The sequence below is a fragment of the Molothrus aeneus genome, chromosome 4 (genome assembly GCF_037042795.1).
Source record: "Molothrus aeneus isolate 106 chromosome 4, BPBGC_Maene_1.0, whole genome shotgun sequence".
Taxonomy (NCBI): Eukaryota; Metazoa; Chordata; class Aves; order Passeriformes; family Icteridae; genus Molothrus; species Molothrus aeneus.
In genome coordinates this window covers 28,185,169-28,209,434 of record NC_089649.1, presented here as the reverse complement: position 1 = coordinate 28,209,434, position 24,266 = coordinate 28,185,169, and the positions used below count along the sequence as shown (strand labels likewise).

Below are 24,266 nucleotides of genomic sequence, written 5' to 3'. Positions count from 1 at the left end.
CTGGCAGCTGTATTCCAATTTTCCAGCAAAATGGTATAAGCTGGTTAGCAAAGCAGGAACTTCACCAAGGGAATTCAGAAAGTAATCATTGAAGCATGTACTGCTAAAGAGAGCCCAAGTTTCTAAATTCCAAGCCAACTGAACTTGAACATTTCAAGTTCACTCTCATAGTTTAGAACCAGAACAAACCATGTCCAAACTACATGTTCAAATTTTTATAAAAATTAAGGTTTAACATTTATTTTACATCTAGCTTTCCACATCCATGTGGGGACAAGGAATCAGAATGTACATAACTATAAGCAGTGCAAAAGTGGTGCCAGTGAGAAGTCACAGATGCACAATAAAGTGATAGTACAAGACTAGAGAAAATGAAGCTATGGATGTTAAGAATGGAGACCAAAAAGATTAAACAAGGAAAAATATGAAGGAAGAGGGGAGGAAAGTGTCAGATGTTTAATAATGCCCTTGTTGCTGAAAGAAACTAATGGCACAAGACAATGTTTCTTGTAGAACAAAAATCCAATAGCAATGAGTCTTTATTCACGTTTAGTCACCTGACATGAAGAAAGTGTCTGTTGCATTAAAATAGTCATCAATGTAAATGGCAGCATGGCTGAACAAGTCCTTTTCAATGGCAACGAACATCCCACATAGTAAAGTCACTTCAACACAGCCTCATGACAATTCCCACATCAAAACAGTACTTTATTTTATAATTTTTTTGCCTCATCATTACCCCCACATTAAGATCTTTCAGTTGTCAAGTGTACAAGTTGAAGAAAAAGGTTCTCAGTCAGCAAACACAGGTGCATCAGGAATTATCTCCACAATACACCGCTTCAGATCTGCTGGGTCCCAAGTCCATCCATGAACGCTGGGCTCCCAGCACCAAGTGCAGCCCCCTACTACGGCTACACGACTATGTTAGCTTATTAATTCTGCATCCACCAGGCCGAGCAATGTGCCAACCTGCAACAGACTGAGCATTAGAACTGAAAATGGCAGAAGAGTCACTCTATTGAACTTTACATCATTATTTGATGTTAAACAACGAGGCAAATGCCAACAGTATATACAAAAACCAGCTTTGCTTTTACAAAAGATTTTGTTTCCCATATTGATTAATCCAGGCAGCTAACTCATTGGTTTATGCAACTTTATTGAAGAAAATAAATCAATTACTAGTAGAGCTATTAGTTGATCACTCATCCATTGACAACTTGCATCATTTATTCAGTGCTATATTAAACAGTGTTTTGGAAGACAGATTAACTAATAGCTCCAAGCCTCCTAACAAAATTTAAATGAATTACAAAAATGTTCTTAAACCCTATTCTGGAATACAAGGGATGTTTGACTTCCAATTTCCATTCTCTGTAAAACAAGAACTGGTCATTCCTTTATTGACATGCATAAGATACATCACATTTTCTGTTCTGCTGATGCTATAGATTCAGTACCAATTCTCCAGACACACCAGTTATGAGCGAAAGCATATAATAAAACCTCAGTTCTCTAACACTGGAAGGTTTGGAACAAGATGGATGTTGCTACAGCAATATTACTTCTTTGATGGGAGAAAACAGAACATCCATCTCCCCTCCCCCCTTCAGGTGGTATCTTCAGTATCTGTTAGAGCAGTGAGGAATGTTTGTTTTTAATCTCATAACCAAGTTAGAATGAAGACATTGGCCACATAATACACATGCTCCATTAAAAAAAATTCTGAATCTTGGGCAATTGTTCTTGTGTAACTACTTTACAGATTCTAAAAGCAGTTATTGTCCAAAGCTGGAAGAACTAAAGTCTTCTCAGATGAGCATGTGCATGAATGGAAGGAGGTAAACAAAAAAATAAAAAAGATGAGGTCTGATAGGGGAGCAGCCGGATAAGAAAATCAAAAAAGGAACAGTAATTTAAAGTTTATTCCAGCTATAATGCAGGTTATTCTGACTTTAAGGTAGCATCACATGGCATACTTCTGAGTCCATTCCCGAGATATTCTGTTGTACCTGCAGACAAAACCAGGAACTGAATTAACATCAGCATGAAAATGACAATTTCCTAAGCAGTTTATGATTAAATATGATTTTAATCCCATCTCTCTGTCTCTTGACACTGCGAGAAGTCTCCTTCTGTACTGAGACATACTTGAACTCAAAAAATTGAACAATTCCCTCCCTACACCGATTAGGATAGATATTCTCTAGTTTTAAGAAAAGCCTTAAACTCAAGACAAGCAAATTTGCAAGTAGTCTGTTATGAAAAAAATTACTGAAAGAGAAGAAACAGAGACTATCTGGGATGGAATAAAGGCAAATACTTCATTTGCATACTGTTCTTAGGTTAAGATTACAGTACCTGTCCCATGCCATAAGTAAAGATTATTTGGTTAATAATGTCACTAGATACAAAATGTCAAATTTCCAATTTTAAATAAGAACAACACTAAGCATTTCACTGCACTGAATATTCTTTTCACACAAATATACTGCTCAAAATTTTAAGACTATTTAAAGTACACTACTTTCACAGGAACTGAGCTGACAATTAGTTAACACTTAACTCCATGCTTGTCAGTAAGAAGTTAATAATTAACTATACAAGCAGAATATAATTCCCATATATTTCCAAGTTTATATGTGGAAGACAGACACCGCTGACTAAAGATAATTGAAATCTGGATTGTCTGAATTCACTCATGTCTATATATGAGGTCTCACTACAGGGCATCATTTTGAATGAAATTCTGACAAAATCTGGGTAAAATACTTACCAGAACAAATTGACAACGTAGCTCAGAACTCAGTAATTACTTCATACTAACTTTTTTTTTTTGACCATGCAAGAGTAGTATCTGTGAGAAATAGTGACTAGCCAATACATTACACACTAACCACAGATCAAGCTGTTAAATTTCCACGTTCAGTAACTGGTGCATTCATTATCTGTTAGTTAATCCAGTGCCTTAGAGCATGCAGCACCCAAGTGCTGACAAATTTCCATTTTGTTAAATGCACCATAATTTGCAAATATTCTTACCCTACAGCATAGCGTATTTCTCTGTCCACTCTCTTGCTAACCTATTGTACCTAATTGGACAAATATATTTAGCATTAATATATATAAAACCCCCCAAATCCGCTTCATATAATTCTATCTGTGCAAAATGTTAAAGATACCTAAGGAAAATAAAGTTATTGCAACACAGATGGGGAAAAAAATCTGCTGCCCATTTTCAAGGGAAGAACCAAAATTTAAGGCCAAGCTGCTGCCAAATGAAGGCATCAAAACAACAAAAAGCTGTTCAAAAAGCATTATGAAGCTCTAACTAGATTTATGCATGGTAAGCAAAAACAAAGTCAATATATATATATACTGTAAAATACTTCCATGCATGTGAGAAAAAGATAAGTCTCTTTCACCCATAAACTTCAAAGATGCCAAGCTCCTTTGTTTTTAAATTATGCATTACTCACTTTGACACACAAGTTTTCTCCATCTCAGATCTTCACAAAAGGCTCACTGAACACAACTGCTGTCTGACAATGAACTCTTACAGACTGTAAAAATACCAGTCTTGCACAATTCTGTACTTACTTGTCTCTGTCTGTTTTATAGATACGTGCAATCTCTGGCACTAGTGGGTCATCTGGATTTGGATCACATAACAGTGAACAAATGGATAAGAGAACTGCAAAAAAAAAAAAAAAGCAATCTCAATAGTGAAAGAGGAATGGCAATCTCAGAAACAATGGAGCACAGATCTTTATATCAGCACAATGTCGTCACAGGACAGAACCTAGAAGTATTTTCCTGAAAAACAGCCAATATGAATTCATAACTCACTCTTAAGTAAAAAGCCCAAACTAACTTAAAGGTTTGTAAGAACTATTTGCTTCCTATATCCCCATACTTAGAGCTGTCAGCACATACATGAGAACAGCACTGTTGTGCCCTGCACTATGATGTAACATAGCAGCCAACACAAAAGCACATTATGTACTCTGATGAACAGCATATCCATGGTTCTTATCACTAAAAGTAGAAAATCCTCGGATTTAAGCTTTTAGTTTTTAAATCAGACTGAATTCTTTATTTATTGTACATAAGGCAAGAATATTCTGGTCTGGACTGATAAAAACTACACACGTTGTAAAAATCTCAGTAACACTGTTGCGGGCAACTTATGAGGACTTCATCTTCTACTCTCACGGATGCTTTAGAAGAAAACAGTGAAGCATTAAAATGTAGGGAATCCACATTCAAATAACAAACTGACTGTTCGGACAGACAGGAATTACAAGTTCTATAGACAAAAGGGCACTTTGAGGGATCTTTTGAAGCCACAGTGACCAGTGGCTTTGAGGCAAAACAAGTATAGATCATCATGAAAATATTTGAGAATTATCTGTTATTTACTGTAGTAAAATGAGGAAAGCCACAAATCTTCTCTTGCAACACAACATCAATTTATCATGAAGTAGGATCAGTAAACTTAGTTCATTAAGTAATGCAATGCAACGCCAGTGCAACGTGGTAGAAAGCAGTATGTATCAATAACATATTTATTCATCTACCACAGATATGCCAATAGAACTATGCATGTAACTCTAGACAGGATGAAAAAATTATGCAAATTTCAGTATTAAAAACTGACTTGAAATTAATCTTTCATTTAATATGCATAGGTACCTACATGGGCAGCTCCAAACAAGCAGTTTCTTAGCCTTAGCTTGAACAGCCCAACAGAGGCTTAGTTCAATCCAAATACCAGCAAATTCCTCTGGGTCCAAGCTGGTAAACTCTGTTAGGAATACTGAAGCAAGTAAATGGCCAGAAAAGGCCTTAAACAGCCACATATGAGAAAGTGTTAGAAAAAAAAAATCCATTAAAAATGCAGTATCATCAAACTGGCAAAACACAGGCTTGAATGAGGAAGGTAAGTTAAGGGAAAATTACAGAGATGGGTAAGAACTTAACACAATCAAAGCTAAAAGCACAGTATTCAGCACAAGATGGAAAAAATTCTCCTTCACAAAAGTTACCTTTAGAAATAGTTAAAGCAGGAGACCACTGTGATCTTAGAATATCAAGACAAATGCTGCCATTACTGTTAATATTTGGATGATAGATTCTTGTTGTAAATGCAACCTGCAACAAAAAACAAAGAAACGAATAATGCGTTTGGGTCTATGACAGTAACTGCACCGGTTTTGCTCAGTCAAGCCCTCAGTCAATTCCATTTACTCTAAAAGAAAAGGATTAAGCAGTTAAACTGCATCAAATTCAGGGAAACACACCCAAACCACAAGCTCTGAGTCTCCCACTACCAGGCACTATTTCCAACAGAGAGAGGGCAAGTATGAGTTTTAATCCCAGCTGCCTTTGATGAAGACACCCAAGAGCAGTGCCTAAAGCACAGAAACACTTCTGTCACAGAGCTAAAGTACTTCCAACACTGCAGTGACCCCAAGGGTAGGCCTTCATATTGACTGAAAATTGGAAGACAAAGCTAGTGGCTGATAAAGCTACCAAAAAAGAGCATATTTTGCAGTTACTGCCAAACTCTTAGCAAATAATCCCTTCTCTCGATTTTAGGCACTCAGCAAGTAAATCCCTACCCACAGTGTCACATTCCTACAGACCAATCCAAACAGCTACAATAATACTTGACAGTCTCCTTGGCAATAATTCTATTATAGTAACACAAAACTAATGAAGTTTTCCTATCAATTCAGAAAACCAGAAATGGACACAAATATTTTAAGAGATTTGGAATTCACTCATAAAGAATATGCTAATACACCCAGTTCCTGTGGTAATCAGAATGGGACCCACACATCTAATAGATGGTAAGAATGCCTGAAAAGAAGTGAGAACTTGACAATACTACAATACAGAGGCTGGCAATTTCTGTCCTGTGCTCAGTTCTTTAAAAATCACTAATTTCACAAATGACATGGCGATACTTACCTTAGGTGGTTTGAATGGGTAGTCTGTGGGAAAGTGAATTGTCAAGAAGAATACACCACCCTGATATGGACTGTCGTTCTGTCAAAGCAAACAAATAATTCTCCTATTATCATCTTTAGGACTAAATATCACTGAAGATCTTGTTTTTAAATAAATGGAGAGGCAATTTGTTTAAACCAAAATGTTTAATCTACCAATACAAGTGAGACATAATTAAAACTCAATTCCTACTTCCTAAGCTAAGTGATACAGAACATACGTCATTTTCCATGTGGACCTCTCCAAGCTAACACATCATAAAACCCAGCAGCTCTGACAATCCACTCAGGACTAGAGGGCAGACGCATTCAAATGCTTCTAAGATAGCTCCAAGAAGTAATGTTAACAAAGTGGGGGTCCCATCAGACTCAAAAACCTCCAGTTCTTTGTTTGGAGCTTATTTGTTGTGACCACCCAAGTTTAGAGTAGCGGCAGACTCCCATTCTCTCCTAAATTCTGTCCTTAGCTTCAGCCCTGCAGAAAACCTGTGAGTACACAGCTAGGCCCCTGTTCCTTGAAAAAAAAAAAAACAGACAGACCCCAACAAAAAAATCTCACCCATTCTACCAGCACAACCAAATAGGAAAAATTCACTTGAATTATGATTATTCTTTTGTCTATCTTTCTTTATTAGAAATTAACTGTAATCTACTATGAGAGAGTATTTCACATTTCTCTGCTCCAAAGAAAGAATTACTGGGATAATTCATTCAGGTGTCAACTATAAGCAGTAAAGCAACATGTGGAAGGATAGTAAGAAGAGATAAGAAGAAAAGAAGATATAGTAAGAGGAAGAAAAAACTGGAGTGACTAAATAGGGATTAAGTTAGCAGTTACAAGAAGAAAGAAGCAAAAGGCTTTTAACTCAAAATTACAACTAAATTTCTGAAATAGAGCTAACAATTTCATTGTTTAACCTGAAAAATACTTTGCTGTTAATTCTGGACTCAGGGCTAGGGAAAATGAATTTGAGGCATACACAGTACACTTCTACATTGTTTGTAAATATAATTCTCATCTTAATTGCAAAAACATTTCACCAATGTAAGGAAGTAACTATGTATTACTTAAATACCACAGAATGAAAATCTGCACCACAAGACAGGGGACTCAAACCCTCAACATGTAGATTATAGCCTATGCTGTCTGATGAAATCTAGTGATCAAGATAGAACCTCTTATATTTGGTCAATAGATACCATATGAGGCCTTAAGGAGCCAAAAAATACCAACCCTTTCACTGGACATATTCTGGGGATACATTTTATCAATTACAGAAACTCCTCTTTAAAATGTGTTAAACCAAAGCACACTCTCATACACCTATCCAGGAAGATCACAATATCCTATTGCAGAGGTGAAGATCAGATGATTGGTTCCACAATCCCTGTCTGTTATTAAAGGCAGCAGCACTAGAACTACTAACACCACACTGACACACTTCTGTCAGGGTACTGCCCAATCTGGAAACAGGAACGCAGACCTCCTGACACCACGAAAACCACATGGGGGAAAAAAGGAGCTGTACATTATTAAACCACAAGGGAAAACTAAAAATAATAATCCCAATTTAAATTCAACCAGTGCTTAATACCTCATGACCATGCACACACCAGCCACATAGAATCATCATATCCAGTGGAGTACACAACACTCCTTGCCATTTAAGCACGAATATAGCTATTGAACAATTCTATCTTCTTGAGGTACCTAGTTACAACCAATGATGAGAAGGTACTTTGGGATGAAGAAACATTTTTCAGTCCAGTGAACCTCTAATAGCCACCTCCGAATAACACACTTGTAGCTATATATAAAGCCATGGTAATTCAGCATCACTGATATTTAATGCCTACTTTGTAGCCTCACCAAAGGCTTGTCTTCACAGGTTACAGGTTTTGTCTTTTAAATACAGGTAACCAGAAAACTCCAGATGTGAACTGCTTCCAGGTTGTTTTCAACAAAAGCAAACATCTGGCTTCCTTAAGGAGGAAAAAGTCCCATTCAGGTTTCAGATGCTTACTGAACATTCAACAGTGACATTTTTCTCCAGTCATAACTAAAACCTCACATTTCAGTGATTATTCCCTCTTCTATTCTTTCAAATATTCAAGATCTCAGCATTACACCAGACCAAATATGGATTCCCTTTTAAGATCCACACAAAAACATCCTAACTAATTCCTGACAGTAGAACCAGGTCCTGGTACAAAGTTCATGCTAGATTAAAACTTTAGAAAAAGTTAAATGCAAACAAAATTTCTAGATATTTAGTAATAATACCTAACATTGCTCTAGAGATTATTTCAGCTGAAATACATGTCCTTTTAAAAACACCACAACAAAATAACTGGTGGGTTTTTTCCCCTCCCTCATTTTCCTTTACTGTAATGAAGACCTCTAGAACTCAGATAAGAGGAGCTAACAAAAGTAAACCAAAAACCCCAGAATTTTCTCCTCAGTAGGAACTACTCATTTAATATTACATCACAAGAATCAGAATACTTACAGGTCCCATAATTGTGGCTTGCCAATGAAACACTACAAAAGAAAAACTCCGCATTATTATCTAGGCATGATATGCTTTGAGTCAGCAAACAAAACATAAAACTTAAAGTCACTTACTGTCATCTCCAACAGGACCTGCTGAACACTGTGCTGGAGGATCACGGGCTAAGTCACTAAGTTCCTTTAAGAAAACAAAAACAAACAAAAATACTTAATTCTCACTTCATGTCTAGCAAAACCCTTTTAACAGTTTTTCCATACACAAACACAGAAGAATGTGCAATTTATAACTCTAAGAACCACTATATCAGTATCAAAAATATTTATAACAGACAAAGAAGCACCAAAACCACCTATAACTAGTGACTATGCCTTTCCAAATACATGTATGTCACTACTGTGGAAACACTCCTGCTGAAGAAAGAAGCAGGACACAAAGCCTTAAGCTGGCAAAGTCTAATCACTTTTTGATTGAGAGTTACAAAGACTCAAGTCCAGAGAAGCCTGAAGTGGAAGGAGAGAAATCTGCTGATGAGTCTTCATGAAACAGGAAAAACTCTGTATGTAACATCTGACATTAGAACTAAGAACAGAAGAAAAAACCCCACAGAAACTTGGTTTCACTTTACCCACTACCTGCATTAGGGATCTACCTTGCAAAGATCGAAACAGACAGGAAAATTCAAGAGGCTCACAAGTGCTGTAATCAGGCAAAATATGTGCATTTTTTATTTTAAACTTTGCATTTAAGACAATTATGCCTTTAAAATTAAAATTACTGAACTGCAGGAATAGTTCTCTCCCTCCCCCACTACAGAAGAATGGAAACAGGAATGGAGGATTCCTTGTGCGGTAACAATACTGTTGTGAGGAAACAAAGAGGCTCTCCATGAAATTGTTTTAATGGCACACAACTCATTTGTTTGGACAGTGTCTTAAAATTAAATTTACACTTTCAGTTAAAGCATGTAACAACCACCTTCTTTCTCCCCTGCTCTACCTGGACTCTAAAAAGGGCTTCAAGAGCTTCTACAGATTAATCTGCACTTGTCAACGAATCTAGAAGTCTTAAGAAAAGGCAAACAATTCGGCCCCTCTTTCATACATTAACAGTTTCACACAAGTTGTTTTTTTTCCCCTGGAAGTCTATACAAGCCATTCAACCAAGAACTTTGTCAGACATTTAAGAAAGCCAGGCATATCTACTACGCTGGAAATATATGCATATTTGGACCAGATAGCTAACTCTTGCCTAGGAAGATCCTAATGGACATCCTTAAAGTTTCACAAAGTCTGTAATCCATAAAAACTTACTAAGTATAAGCCAACACAAAATGAGAAAAGAACCCCAATTTATGTTTCTTGTAACATAAAACACCTTGTTCTTTGGTAAGATGATAGCTCCTGCAAACACAGAAAGAATAACACCACTTCAACATGTGCAAGTCCATACACTAAAAAAACCCCCGATCACAACCAACCAACCAAACATCCCCCACCAAACAACAAAACCACATCACCCAAAGCCCACAACAATCCCCTTCCCTCCAAACACCAAGAAAATTTAGTCCCAGGTTTCTCCTCCCTACACATGTTAATTCTGATGAATTTTCCAGTTAATAATATTTCAATTTTGCACTGGCATCACAGTGTTTTACAAAATGAAACCATATCAGTTTTGATAAGCAACGGCACAATGAAGTTAATAATAGTACAGCTCATTTCACTGCTGCTGTTTGTAGAAGTGTGGGAAACAGCTCTTTTCAGATCATCACAGTACATGCATTTAGAATGCATTTTGCTACACTCTCCAAATATTACTGGGAGGCCTGATGACAGACTTCTTTCTGCCATTTAATATCACTTCTTAGTTCCATATGTTGTTCATTATCCTCCAGAAAAATTTGCTAACCTAGATTTATGTTATTCAGGTAAAGGCAAACAATAAATGTACAAGAAGCTTCTGATAGAAAGGCTTGTTTCATTTTCAGGGCATTTTTTTCTGTTTAACAAATACAGCAGGTTTTGTTAATCAGATTTATTTCTCATCAAAATGTATTTTCCAATTCTAAGAATGATCAATCATTTCCAAAATCTGAGAGGAAAAAAGGTATCATGTCCCTTGAAGTAAGCTGTAGCAAAAGAATAAGCAGAAAGACACAAATGTTATTTTAATGCAGTTGTACAGTTATTACTGGATTTAATAGCAGAAGTACATTTAGATCCTCAAGGTTTTTTTTTAAAACTCTCACAGGGACTAAGAACTATGAAGACTCTTCATGCCATATATGAAAATTATAAAATTAAGTAGCATGAAGACAAGGATGAGAAAAGATTAGCATAAAGTGGACTGTCAGAGATATGTGCGTTAGACTGGAGAGGTCTTCAAAAGGTACTACTATCTTCAGAGAAACAAGAATTCAGTACTCAAGATAAAAATAGGTACTTTACCACAGCAGGAAAATTAGTAATTCAACATCAATAATTCAACCAGGAAAAGTAATTGCAAATGTAAGACATAAATTAAATTTAGTAAGTTCCAGTGATACATTTGTGAAAAAAACTCTTTGGTAATACTAAAAAAAAATTAAAAGCTAAAACAAATGAGTTTCAATATTCTAGGCTCCAATCATTTCAAAATTTATGTCTGTACTCCTTTTAACTACTTGAACTGCTCAAGATAACAAGGTAGCAGTGACCTTCATTAACAAAAGGACTAAAGTTTTGTCTGGTCTAAAAAAGCTCAGTAAAAAAAACAAACCACCCTAACTGTGCTAATCAAAGCAGTTCAACATACAGATAATTCTGGGAACAAATGATATACCAGTTGGCATTTCACCCACAAAGCAAGTAATTCACCCACTAAATTTGGGGGGAAAAAAAGCTGAGGTGGCACACACTCTTGTATTTGCTTCTCTGGGGTACTATGGTCAGAGCAGTCTGTAGTAAAGCTGTTTGCTTCAGCAGAGTGCGAAGGGCTGTGGAAGAACTTGGGCAAACATGAAGCAAACCCTGGTTCACATTAACACCAGACCTACTTCACCTCTCTGTTGAGTGACGCTTCACATCTACATAAAAAGGGAGGGCTTTTTACACAAGGGAGTGGAAAGTTCTGAGTAACTTTAAAAAGCACCTCCTTCTGAAAGCTACAACTCTAGGGAACACAACAAGCAAACTGGAATAACTGGAAACTGAACAAGCAGAGACACGTGGGCTGTGAGATCTGGAGTGCAGGTGAAGCATTTTATTCAAGGAAAGGAAGGGGCTTTTTTTTTTTTTTTAAAGCTTCCCACTCAGCAATATAAATACAAACCTACTTTCTCAGCTTAGCAATCAAGAGTAACAATTCTGTAACAAATAAATATTGAATCAAATATTTATACATATAAGAGCTTTCTGCTTCTCCTATTCCTTCTATAGTACCTACTTCTCCAACTTTGCTTCTTTTTTTAACACGGTTTCAGTAATGCTTTCCCTTTCTCAAGGGGTATTAAGCTACATCTCAAATTTTCTTAAAAATCCTCAAAACAGAACCCACATTTTCCTGGAATCGGTTGTTACAGTTTTTCACTGTAGAGGTACTTTAAAGAAAAACCAAACCATAACTCCCAAGCAGCAAATGTGAAAGACTACATAGAAACAATAACCCAAATTAGGTGAGGAGTGTCACACCATGCACCTATCGGAAAGGATTAGTCTTGAATTACAACCGTGACCAGCAGTCTCTGCCACTGTCAGAGGTTTCTGGCGCAGCTCCAGCATGTCACCGTTTCTCTGTCCCAGTTTCCAAATATAAAGTGTGATAGTTCCTACTTCTCCACAAGGATGATTAGTCACTCAGCATTTTACAGACTAGAACACTGTTAAACGAGTAAGGACCAATGCTTCTGTTAGAGGACAACAGCAAAGTACCACAGACAAGGAGCAATACGTGTACAATTCTGCAACAGTTTTGGAAAACAGGGATCAATAGAAATAAAACAGCAGCACCCATCACTGCAACAGACAGATCTGCTCTAACACAAATTCAGCATGTTTTCTCTGCCAGTTCTGCCAGTTTCACATTAGGTTGCTAGCATGATTCAGTTTCACTGGTGAAACAGCCCCATTTTTTATCTCCTCCCTTCTCTTTCACTATACATTTATCAGAAAGCTAACAAAAAAACCCACAAACCAGTATTTTCAAGAAAAAATGCTTATAAAAAAGCTAACTAACCTGCTTGTTTTGCAGCAATATAATCACAACTAACATAAAAAATATGGCTTAAGCTTCAAGTAAGGATTCAAAACTTTGACATGTGAGAGCAAATGCAGGACTATGATCCTACATAGTAAAACCAGAAGTACCTTTCTTTTCTTGACAGAAAAGCTGCTAAAAAAATCCCTCAAAAAACTCCCCTCTACCAGCTATTTAAAAGATTACAGAAGCCATTTAAAGAATGAAGAAATTTTAAAGATTAACAAAGGCTATCTCAACCAAATATGCATGAACAAGAAAACAGAAGTTTTCAGGTCCCAGAAAATTCTGTAAGAGATGACAGCCTGGTGCCTAGCAAGTTGCCTTTTTGCAAGGTACCAAATGCAGCATCTGCACTGGCTTCTTCCCATTTGTCACACTCCATACTCCCTGTGGCACTACTACATTTTTTTAGTTTAAGCTGGAAATAGCCAGGGCTTCCTTTTAATGATACTAACAGCTGACTTAAACACAGTGACAGAAGATCACTCCAACCACAATGACTGAAGATTGTCCTCCACAGGCCTTAATTCACAGTTACATTTAGTATTGGTTCATACACAGGTATTTGTTAAAATGACATACTGCAGCTTTCTGGTTTGCACTCAAGAAAGTAAAGAGGGGTTAATTTAGAGGGGTTTGCCTTAAATTTCCAGAAAATAACTTGGAGGACATGAAAGTTGATATGCAGTTAAATCAGAAGAAAAAATAAATCAACAAACCACAACACAAAAAACCCAAACAACCCACGATGCTCACACACCCAAAAAACCCCACCCCCCAACCCAAAGAAACCCAATCCAACCAAAAAAGGACAAAGAGAAAAATGAACACTTAGGCCAATCAAAAAAATCAGCATTCATTAACTTGACTGCTTGTCTAATGATGTGTCAAACAGGATATTTCAAACTCTAGGCAACCAAAAATTCATCACTGCATTAGTCTTACTCATTAGCTCACAGCTGAAAACAGCTTTAAAAAAGAAGGAAGGACTGGAAGCAGCTATAAAGGGAGGGGAAGAACACTTAAGCCTGTTTGAAGATTAAGAAGTGTCAAGCAGCAAAGAACTACTGCCTCATCCCACACACCTACATTTGAAACATTCGTTTCGGCATGGAAATTAATTACACCTGGAAGCAGAAAATAACAGTTTGTAAGGACACTGAATGTGGATTTCTAAGCTGAGTAAGAAAGCAATGGCATAAAAGACATCACAAAACAAATGTAACCAGCAGAAAATTATCTGTTTCAAACAAGCTGGCCTTCTGGTGAAAAATAAATAGATAAAAGCAACGTGTAATGGCAGTGCAAGATACAGAAAGACATAGGTTCCTCTTGATTAAAAAAGAACAACTATGCAGAGAAAACACATGAAAAACAATTACAAAAAACAGCAAAGACAATGAGCACAGAAAGGTTTTTAAGAAACCCAAAACACAACTAGCCAAATTGTAACAGTTGTATTTCTCCCTATTTTGGTTATTCTGCTTCTATTTTTTCATGGTTCTCCCTTCGGTCCTTAGTACCAGATTTTTCAGCCTACACCTCACATATTGTTTGTACAGTGTCTAGCAGTAATACCATCATGGTATAAGAAAAGACAAACATTGAAATATTCATGTTTTAAGCCTCACACTCAAGGAAGGAAATGCCAGAGTGCTGTGCCACTGAAATTAAAGCACTTGGTGTACTTGGACTGTGATATAAACTACTCAGGTGACTACCTACTATCTCTTCAAAGACTCTACCTTTCAGTACACAAGGCCTTTGTGAATGAGACTATTGTCTACAGCTGTTCTCATCTGTTCTGGAATCTGGAAAGTGTACAATGCAGGTAATGGTTTTTGGGAAATTTCTGAGTTACTGCAACTAAAATGGCTCTCTATTTATTCCAATGTTTTGCAGAGTAGCTGGAAAGATCCAAATGGAAAAGGAATGCAGTTACAGACTTTGCTTTCCTGGTCAGCCTTTCCCTAAAGGCTTTCAGAACAAACTTTTAAAAAAAGGTGGCAACTACACACCTGTAGCTGTGCTTTGAACCCAAAAGTACAGTTTGTTTCCCCTAAACTAACCAAAACCACAGAAGCTGTCTTACTCAAGATGAACAAAATCTGACTGCTTAACACACAAATTCTGAGTTATTATAACAATTACCATATCCTGAAAACAGCAGAGCTTATGAAAACACTCCTGTGCTCAGTGGAGAATGAGGACTGTACACATTGGCTAAAGTACATTGAAGGGGCAAGGCTGAAGTGAAGCACTGGTTAACTACTGAGTCATTCAGTGACGGTTGGGTATTTTAATTCTGCCATCTCCAAGCTTTTGAATATCAGACACTGAAACTTAGCATGACTTTTCCCTTGGGAGTTTTTTCCTGCAAGAACCACAGTAATCTTTGGTTCTATAACCCAGGACTACAAAGCAGCCCTCAAAGAAGAGGGTAAGTGGTATAAACAAAGGCCACACAAGAAACACCAAGATGTGCCTTGCTAAATAAAACAGAATGACTGGGAAACAAAGGGAAGGCTGAAATTCAGTCCAGACAAATGTAAACTGATGCAGCTGGAAAGAAGTTTATACTCTAAGGCACTCTGTCCTGATGACTACCTCTCAGAAATGCAATTTGGACATTGTGCTAGACATTTTCACACCAATGCTGGCTCATTATTCCTTAGATACAGGAGTTTGGCAGCATTATGCAAGAGCCTCCCAACATGCTGCCCTTCAGCTTGTTGAGGGCACAGTAACTTAGAGCAGCGTTTGACACAAAACCAGAAGCGGCACCCGTACACCCTGCGCTCCATGGGACACAAGAGTCCCAGAGTTTGCCAAAACTACACAAACAACAAGTTTGGAGACTGGCAGTGTGCAGGACAAGTTTTTGTAGAAATGACAAGTGGCCTCAATGGGGAACAACATCAGTCAGTCTGCACTTCTGAAAAGCTACAACAATAATCCATATTCTAAAAAAAATGAGGACGCTGTAACAGAGTTATCAAATTAGTATTCTAACAAGTAACACCAGGTCTGTAATCAGCATGGTGAATTCACTGTTTAGCAGTAGCTTGAGATATTATTCTGAAATTTATTACTTAACCTAATAAACTCTAAAAATCAGCTCTCCTTTTAAAAAACTGTCTTAACTTTCACCAGTCTATATTTTGTATGAATACAAAGATACACGTGAAAATTATTACAATATACCACAGAGGTGTAGCCTATGGACACAACTATGTGGGATTGACTATACTGCCTTAGTTACACTGTACAATTACCCATCATATATCATATTATGCTATTTCTGACACTACCCTTCATAATCATTCTAAAGGCCTGTCTATAGGATTAGGTACAGTTACACACAAAATCAACTCACACCAAGACAACTAACCAACCACTACCAAAACAAAACACAAAACTATCTGGAGTACAACTGCTCTCACAGTCGAGTTCCACCTCAGCTATCCAGAGAATAGTGATGTACAGAAAGATCTTAAAAAATAAATGAGGGAAGTTTTACGTTTCAAAGCATCTTTATGAGCAGACTGCATCCTGAAGTAAGGGAGTAGAAGGGGGGTCTTGCTCATGTGGCAAACAGTAATTTAGGAGGTCTTCGTATATTATTCAAGGCAAGAAAAAAATTACAACTAAGGCTAAAAGGAAAAACATATTTTTCATTTATCTGATTTAAGAGATTTTTTTGGCATTACTACTCAAATAGGCCAACAAAGGTTGAGAAGTACTGCCTTTATTTATTAGACACTTAGAAGAGCTCACAGAGGTGATGAACACCTGGCCAACCTAACTCCAAGTTACAAAGAAAGCTCACTATAAAGGTAACTGAACATTTAATACAATCTTCGTGCCTTCCCCATCAGAAAGACCTAAAGCACTTCAGCATCTGCACGCAGTTCAACTGGCAACTCTGGTGTCCAGACGCTTGTGGAAAGGTTTAAATGTTGGTCACCTTTATCTACTGGGCTGTAACTTTTGCAAAGCAGTCTACAATCCTCTCATCTTGCTTTCTTAAGACCATAACAAAAACCTATCACAATTACAGTGGAAAAAACTGCAGATCTTGAAGATGTCTAGTGTATCACATGTCTCAAAGGGATGATGTTCAGAACAAAGGCTTCCTTTACACAAAAAATTTAATACTGAAGTTTACTGTTGGTAAAAATTCCCCTATCTATTTAGCTTTCAGCCCTGAATCCTGCAATGCTTTATTTTCAGTATTAAACCCTGTCTACATTTAAGTGTTTTACAAAGAGCTGCTAAAGGCATAAACACCAATTTAAACTTGTGAATGTAATTTTCACTTTTTTTTTTTTGGAAAACCTTCCCCAACACAAATTTAATCAGACCTGTGTCCCATAGAAAACCAGTGAAGAGAAACTGGTTTTGTTGCGGTTTTTTCTTTTTTACTCTCCTGCATTTTTAATTTAGAGTTTAAGACATTAAATTTATATTCCAAAGTTTACAGAACTTTGTCAAGCATGTGCAACTCTACACAATTTAAGACTTTAAGACCAACTTAGCAAAAAGCAACCACATTTAAAAATGCACTACTGACTGCAGTTATATATATACACACACACACACATTCACAGCGCTGCTTTCATTTCCTAATTTTTTCCTGCATATTCTACTGTTAGATTACTACATCAAATCAGTCACAGGAAAGAATGCTTGTAACTCAGCCCTTCCAATATAAGCTATGGCATCTCAACCTAAAACCATCAACAGAAGTCAGTTTATTCTGAGAGATCAGACCTAAGGCTGAAGTGCAAACCACAAGTTCCCATCTGCCAGCTCTGAGGCAAAGGGGAGGGACCTACACAAGAGCACAGGGCAGACAGTTAAAGTGGCAAAACCTTCATATTTGAAACAGAAAGACTTCTCAGGGATGGTGTATCAATGCCCTAATCCAAATGACACAAAAGCTCAACCCTTTCCCACTCCACCTTACCAGCTGTCACTTGATATCTCAGAGAAGGTTAAGAACCTCCATCCTCTCTCTCCTCCAATATTTCAATCCAGTGGATGCAGAGAACACATCCACGGGTAGGGAGGGCATAACGCCAGGCTGGAACTGGGCTCCACAAGGAATAGAGAGATGCCTTTGGCAAGAGGCAGTTCACTGCTCAGTACCCAACAGCTGCTGCTTACGGCTGTTTCCATCCTTCTCCACTCCCTTATCCATTATTTGTGAGTTCAGAGAAAAGCCTCAGAACTGGTTACAGACTGGGCAGGAAGTCGAAGGGAGCTCGTTCTGTAGAGTTCCACATCAGGCCTTCTGTAGAAGAAACCCACACTAGGAATAACAGCAAAAGCACACTTATTTTCTAAACTAGATCTCTAAAAGCTGGAATGATCATAAAGATCCTAAGAGCTGGCCACCCTTTTTACTCTGTACATATTATCCCAACTAAATCCTTGATAACCTGGAGAAGTCTTTTTAAAGTATGCAAGAAGTACTCATCTAATGGAATATTGATCTCTGAAGTTCTGTAAATCACTTAAGTGAGATAACAATCCCCATTCTCTTCCCACTCCAATGCACACATTTAAAGTTCTATGCTGACTGGGAACTTGTTTCACAAGCACTGTGTTTATTTAACAAGAGAAATCTTTAAGTTATCACAGTCCAAACTTTCCAGCTAAGGAAGCATAGGTTTTCCTCTCCCATTAAAAAATGGCCAGTTCTTAAAACACACCCAATACTTTATTAATAAATGCTGGCCTTCAATACCAAACCTACCCAATTAAGAAACATTATTTCTATTTTAATGATATTAATTTCATAGTAGAACTGTCACTTCTTTTTGGATAAGCTAAATCTTAAACAGAATTATTTAAGCGATGACAGCTTTCATCTAATGCTAAATATTTTATTCTGACTTTAAAAATCATTTAAGTTCTTCAATACTAGGGCCTCCCAAACTCCATTACTGCAATATCATGATTTAAAAACCAACCACTGCCTTCTGGCTCAATGTGACCTTCTTACCACCGAGTGCAATAGTTGTGCTGAATTACCCACTCAAGGCAGGGCCTTGGTCTAGCCCTGGATATTCACGATAGTTAAGTGAAATTACAGTAAAAAAAGTAATTCAATACATAGAGAAAGCATTTACAAAGGTTTAAAGCATTTCAACTAAGCTTCCATCAACTGAATTTCATTAGCTAGCTAATCTTAACTTTCTGAGCCCCTAAACACACAAATCCAGACTTATTTCTACACATTCATTCAAAGCGTGAGATCAATCACCTAACTTCAACTTTGAGAAAGCCCAGTAAACAAAACCCAAGACTGCCCACAAAAGTGTTGTGGGTTTCATCCAGAGAAGAAAACTTAATTCCAACCAGCTTTATTATTGATTTTTTTAAAATTCAAACCAAGTTCAAAAGAAAAAAGTAGCAGTTTAAAAATAAAGAGCAGGCTTTCAAACTCTTTGACTTTGGTTAAACTAATGCAGATTTCCATGCAGTCCTCACTAATGCACATTAAACCTCATCTCTAAAAAATACTGTATTTCCAGGGTTAGCAGCATTTCTTACTATGAGCATCTGGAGAAGGGGAGTTAAAGTTGCAATTAATTATACATCTAGGAACAGTGCTGGAGGCTATAGCCTGAGGAAAATAGTTAATTCAGTCTCCACTCCACCACTGTCAATGGAAGCCTATCTGTACTTAAATAGCAATAAATGGTTTTGCCACCTTCAGCCTTTAGCTTCCAGGATGCCAACTCCACTTAAGATTTTCTAATAAATTATTGCAATATAATGATGCTGGCTTGTGCTATGCTTAATCAAATGGCCATAAAACACAGCAGGCACAAGCTTTCTTAAGGATTACATGGACGAGACATTTCATGCATACATCTCCTGTATTAATTCTATTTTTAGTCTATCAAGATCACTTAGGCCACTTACATTACCTCACTTTAATGGATGCGTACAGCAGTGATAAAATGGATGCGTACCAATGATGAAACATTTCCAAGTTTTCCAAATTCTATGCATTCCTGATTCCCTACTCCTACATAAACGCTTCCCTGCTACCAGATCATCATCATCATTTGAAGCGGAAGCTCCAGCATGCTGCAGCAATTACAGGATGTGTTTTCAGCAGGCACCACTGACACTTCAGACCAAGACAATGTGCCACAGCATGCACCAAGCATTTAAATACATGCTCATAAATCAGTGTGAATTTCTTGATAATTCTGGGGGGGAAATTTCATCCTCAGGAAAGAAAGCACTCAATTTTATGGGAAAAGAACTTGCTTGTTATCATAAAACAACTGCAAAGCAAGTCATATCAAGGACAGAGTTTTTTGCCAACTGAACACAAGCTCCCCCCAGAGCAGATGGCACTGATGCCATGACAAACTCCAGCATAACAATAATCTTTCTGGGATTGGCTGTGTAGCTGACAACTACTTCAGTTTGGGGAGTGCTTTATACAGGGTGTTCCAGAAGCAGACGACCCAACACATACTCATTTACTTTCGTTTTCAAATCAGAAGTAGAACTTGCCAGTTATGCCTTAAGAGTGGTTGCATTCTGAATGTGCAACAGACTTCAAATTAAAGATACACACACACACTAACAGAGTCTCAAAGTCTAGTTTTCTCAGAAGAATGAAGAATGTTATTTTGCTTGATATGTCAAGTCTACAAAGAGGGAGTCAAACAAACAGACTGAAAATATCTTCACTGGGACGTTCAGGATGTCATCTGCTGCAGGAGACAATGAATTCTAGTCCTGACAAGTAATAACACAAACTAAATCAGCTATGATGATTACAATGTTCTGAGGTCCTGGTTTCTCTTTAGCCTGTTGTCATCTACTAACAAAGACCTACTGCAAGGAATCAGAGAGTTCCAAGGTCTGATCTGTGATCTTACAATTGGAAGATGGGGAATCCCAGCTTATCAGTGACAATGTCGTTCTCTCTGCGCTTTACTGGTTGACAGGATTAAAATTACATTCACAACCATTTTGTTACAGAACTGGCCCTGCTGTTTTTTTATGTCACCATCAGCCCCTGTAAACATTTGTACTGGAAAGCAGTAAAGAAACCAACGTGCAAAGAATGGTTTCATTTCACAAATAAAGTGCACCTTCCAGGCTTGCAAATACAAAAATCAAAACTACAAACTCCATGTGAATTTTGAAGTGTATCATGTAGTGTGGGGTGATTAAGGTGATAAAAAAAACCCAAACACACACAAAAGATAAAAAAGGCAAAAAGAAAAACCCCTGACTCAACTATCTTCCCAATCCTAAACTCTTGCAAGAGTAAAGGAAGAGCCTTCCTACCACACAGTGGAATAGAGCGTAAGGACCAATACAAGACAAGACTGTACGCAGCAGGCCAAGACGCTGAAGTCAGAGATGACTTACTGGTTCAAGACTCACGCTGAGTCGTTTCCAGGTTCTGACCACCAGATTACTACATAAGTGGGGGTTTGTCTTGGTTTACATTTGACAATAAATTCTTACCTGCAGCGCCTGAACGTGTTTCATAAGCATGAGCTGATGACAAAGCATACCAGGGAGTATCCTAGCTGTGTTTCAACTAATACAGGGAAGAAGTTTTGATGACAGATTCAAAAGGAATTGTTTTGAAATTCTTGCCAGAGCACAGCCATAATTCAAAGACAATCCATTGAGCTAGCTACCCAGAACGGAATTGAAATTTTAGAGGAAAACAGTACTATCCATTCACTAAAAATATTATAAAAAACGGGCTTTTTTGTCTAAAATATGACCACAGGCACTGTGTGAAATTAAAGCGAGACTAACAGGCGGCATGAAGTTTACACACTGTCTACAAAAGGTGTTTTGTGCACTGAAATTCACCGATTTCAGGACACACTGACGTTCTGCCATCTTGGCAGGCTATGAGATGACCAAGAAACTCCTCTGAGCTCTTGAAACACGTAAATGCTCCACGTAGCTCGCGTAAGAAGGAGCACAGACCAACAGCGACTTCCCGGTTACGCCGCTGCGCTCCCCATCGCGTTTTGCCATTACATCCCAGCAATTCTCAAACCTGCCGAGAAAACCGAGACCTACTTAGGGGCAATTTCACGCCGGGAGCCTTCTAACCCTGGGAGCGGTTTAATAAAAAACAACCACCGCCACAAACAAACAAAAGAAAAAAAAAAAGAGAGAAGAAAAAAAAAGAATAAAGAAAAAAAAAAGAAAAAAAAACCCCAAACCAACAAACTTTCATCACCTCGGCATTTTTTCCGAGTTAGCCGCCGCGAAGTTGCTCCACCCGGCTCTGATTGTGCAACGGGGGGGAGGCGGCGGCGCGATGCGCGCTCCCGCCGGGCGCGGGGGGAAGCTATTCCCGGACGGGCGATGGATTCCCGGGTGTCCGGAGGGCCCCGGGGCGGCGGAGAAGGGCGACTGCGGGGCGAGGGCAGCGCCGCGGTGGCTGCTCCGTGTGTCCGTGCCGCGTTATTGCGGAACGCGAGGGATCCCGGAAAGCGCCCGGGCCAGGCGGACCCGCCGCCATCTTACAATGCGGGAGAGAAGTTGCACAGCAGAGGGGAGAACCCGGCCTGGGGGCCGGGCTGCTGCCCCGGGCAGCACCTCCATCGCGCCGAAAGCCCTCGGCACACACGGGCTGGCGCCATCCGGGCCGGCTTCGGCGGAAGGGCAGCGGCAGCGACCCCGGGCCGCGGTGACATCCGAGCGGCCCCGGGAGCTGCCTCTCTCCGACCCCCCCCCCCCCCCGGCCCCCGCCCTCAGGAAGGGGCCGGGGCCGAGCTCAGGCCCAGAGAGAGCGGCCTCGCAGCCCCAGCCGGGCCGCTGCCCCGCCGGAAGGAGCCGCCGCTTCCCGGCCTCTTCAGCCTCCGCCTCTCCCCCCCCGCCCGTCTCCTCCAGGGGCGATGGGGGGGAGGAAGGCGATGGGGGAAGGGGAAGAAAAAACACCCAAAAAATAACAATAAAAAGAAGGGCGAAGGGGTGAAGGGGGGGGGGGTGGGTAGGGCGGAGGAAGAGGAGCCGCGGTGCTCACTCACCTTGTTGATGCGTTTCAGCGCCATTGTGTGTGTGCGAGTGCCGGGCCCGTCTACGCGCCGCGGTGACTCCGCGCTCCGCTCGGGGGGCCGGGAGGGAGGAGGAGGAGGAGAAGGAGGAGGAGGAGAACGGGGAGGAAGGCGGAGAGGGGGGAGGGGGCAGCTGCTCTTCTCCTTCCTCCGGAAACAGCCGGGGGGGCGCCCGACCGGCCGGCCGCCCGAAGTCCTGTCTGCCTGCGGGCAGCGGGGCCGTGAGGCTGCCGGGGGAGCGCTCCGCCCGCCGCCGCCCGTCACGGCCGGGAGAGAGTGCGAAGTGCCGGGAGAGCCGAGAGGCGTCGCCCGCCCAGGGAAGAGCGAGAAAGGAAGGGCGAGAGAGCCCCGCGCTGCCGCCGCTGGCCAGGCCCGGACGCCGCGGGAGGGAGGGAGGGAGGCGGGGCCGGGCCCGGCACGCCGCCGCCAACGGCTCCGGGGGCGGGGCCGAGGGCGAACGGGCGGGGCAGGGGAAGGAAGGTTCTGGGGCTGCCCGCGGGCGTTGCCGCCTCGGGACCGCTGTGCGGCTCTTCCCGCCCGCAGCTCCTGGGGTCGCGGCAGCTCCGGAGCTCGGTGGTCCCCGGGGCTCCGCGGCGGGCGCGCACCGCTGACGGCGGGCCCCGCCCCACCCGCCTCCCCGCGAAATGGCGGCAGCGGCCGGATCTAGGCCCGCCCGCTGACGCGGCGGCGCGGTGTTCCTCCGCGCGTCAGCTGGCTGTCAGCGCCGCGGAGGGGTCACCGCCGCCCTGCGCCCCAGCGGCTGGAGCGGGGCTCGGCCCGCCTGGAGCCTGGGAAGGACCGGCCCTCCCACGGACACGGCCGTGACGGGAGCGCCTGGGCACGGAGCAAGGCGGGAGCCCCAGAGCGATGGGTTTTGCAGCGTTCGCCGCATTCGGTGCGAATGACGAAGCTAAAGCGCTGCTCTTGCCCAGGAAGAGCGTGGGCCTGGTCTGAGGGTAACGGGCCCGGGCGCTTCCTTTTAGTGGCGTATCGGCACACACGAGGGTACCAAACCAAGTGTCTCGGTATAGGGGAAAAAACATCTCCAAAAGGAAAATATGGTGACGTGGAATGTCAGTACAAGGGCCAGACACATCAAAGAGAGTCATATAATCATCAGAATTGGAAGTGACCTTTAAAATCATAAAGTCCAACTGTCACAGGGCATTGCCCCCAAACCATATCATCCAGCGCCATTTACAGACACCTCTTAGGCATCTCCAGGAATGGTGGCTCTACCACCTTCCCAGGCAACCTATTCCAATGCTTGATCACCTAAACGTTGAAAAGAATTATTCTAATATCTAATTTGAAGCTACCCTGACACACCTTAACACCATTTCCTCTAGTCCCCTCACAGCAGACAGTCTAGAAGAGACTGACCCCCACCTCACGACAACCTTTTAGGTAGTTCTAGAGAATGAGGAATG

General features: G+C 40.4%; 1 protein-coding gene across 1 annotated transcript; it reads right to left on the bottom strand.

Annotated features, from left to right (window-relative positions):
• Positions 1–206: 206 nt before the first annotated feature.
• UBE2D3 (ubiquitin conjugating enzyme E2 D3) lies at positions 207–23,728 on the bottom strand. The gene is made up of 8 exons (XM_066549131.1): positions 23,648–23,728; positions 22,810–23,499; positions 8,644–8,707; positions 8,528–8,559; positions 5,980–6,057; positions 5,052–5,157; positions 3,604–3,697; positions 207–2,015 (listed from the first exon to the last, which is right to left on the bottom strand). Exons 1-8 carry the CDS (start codon positions 23,726–23,728, stop codon positions 1,970–1,972), a joined length of 1,191 nt encoding a protein of 396 aa, XP_066405228.1. The 3' UTR covers positions 207–1,969.
• Between the last annotated feature and the right edge of the window lie 538 nt (positions 23,729–24,266).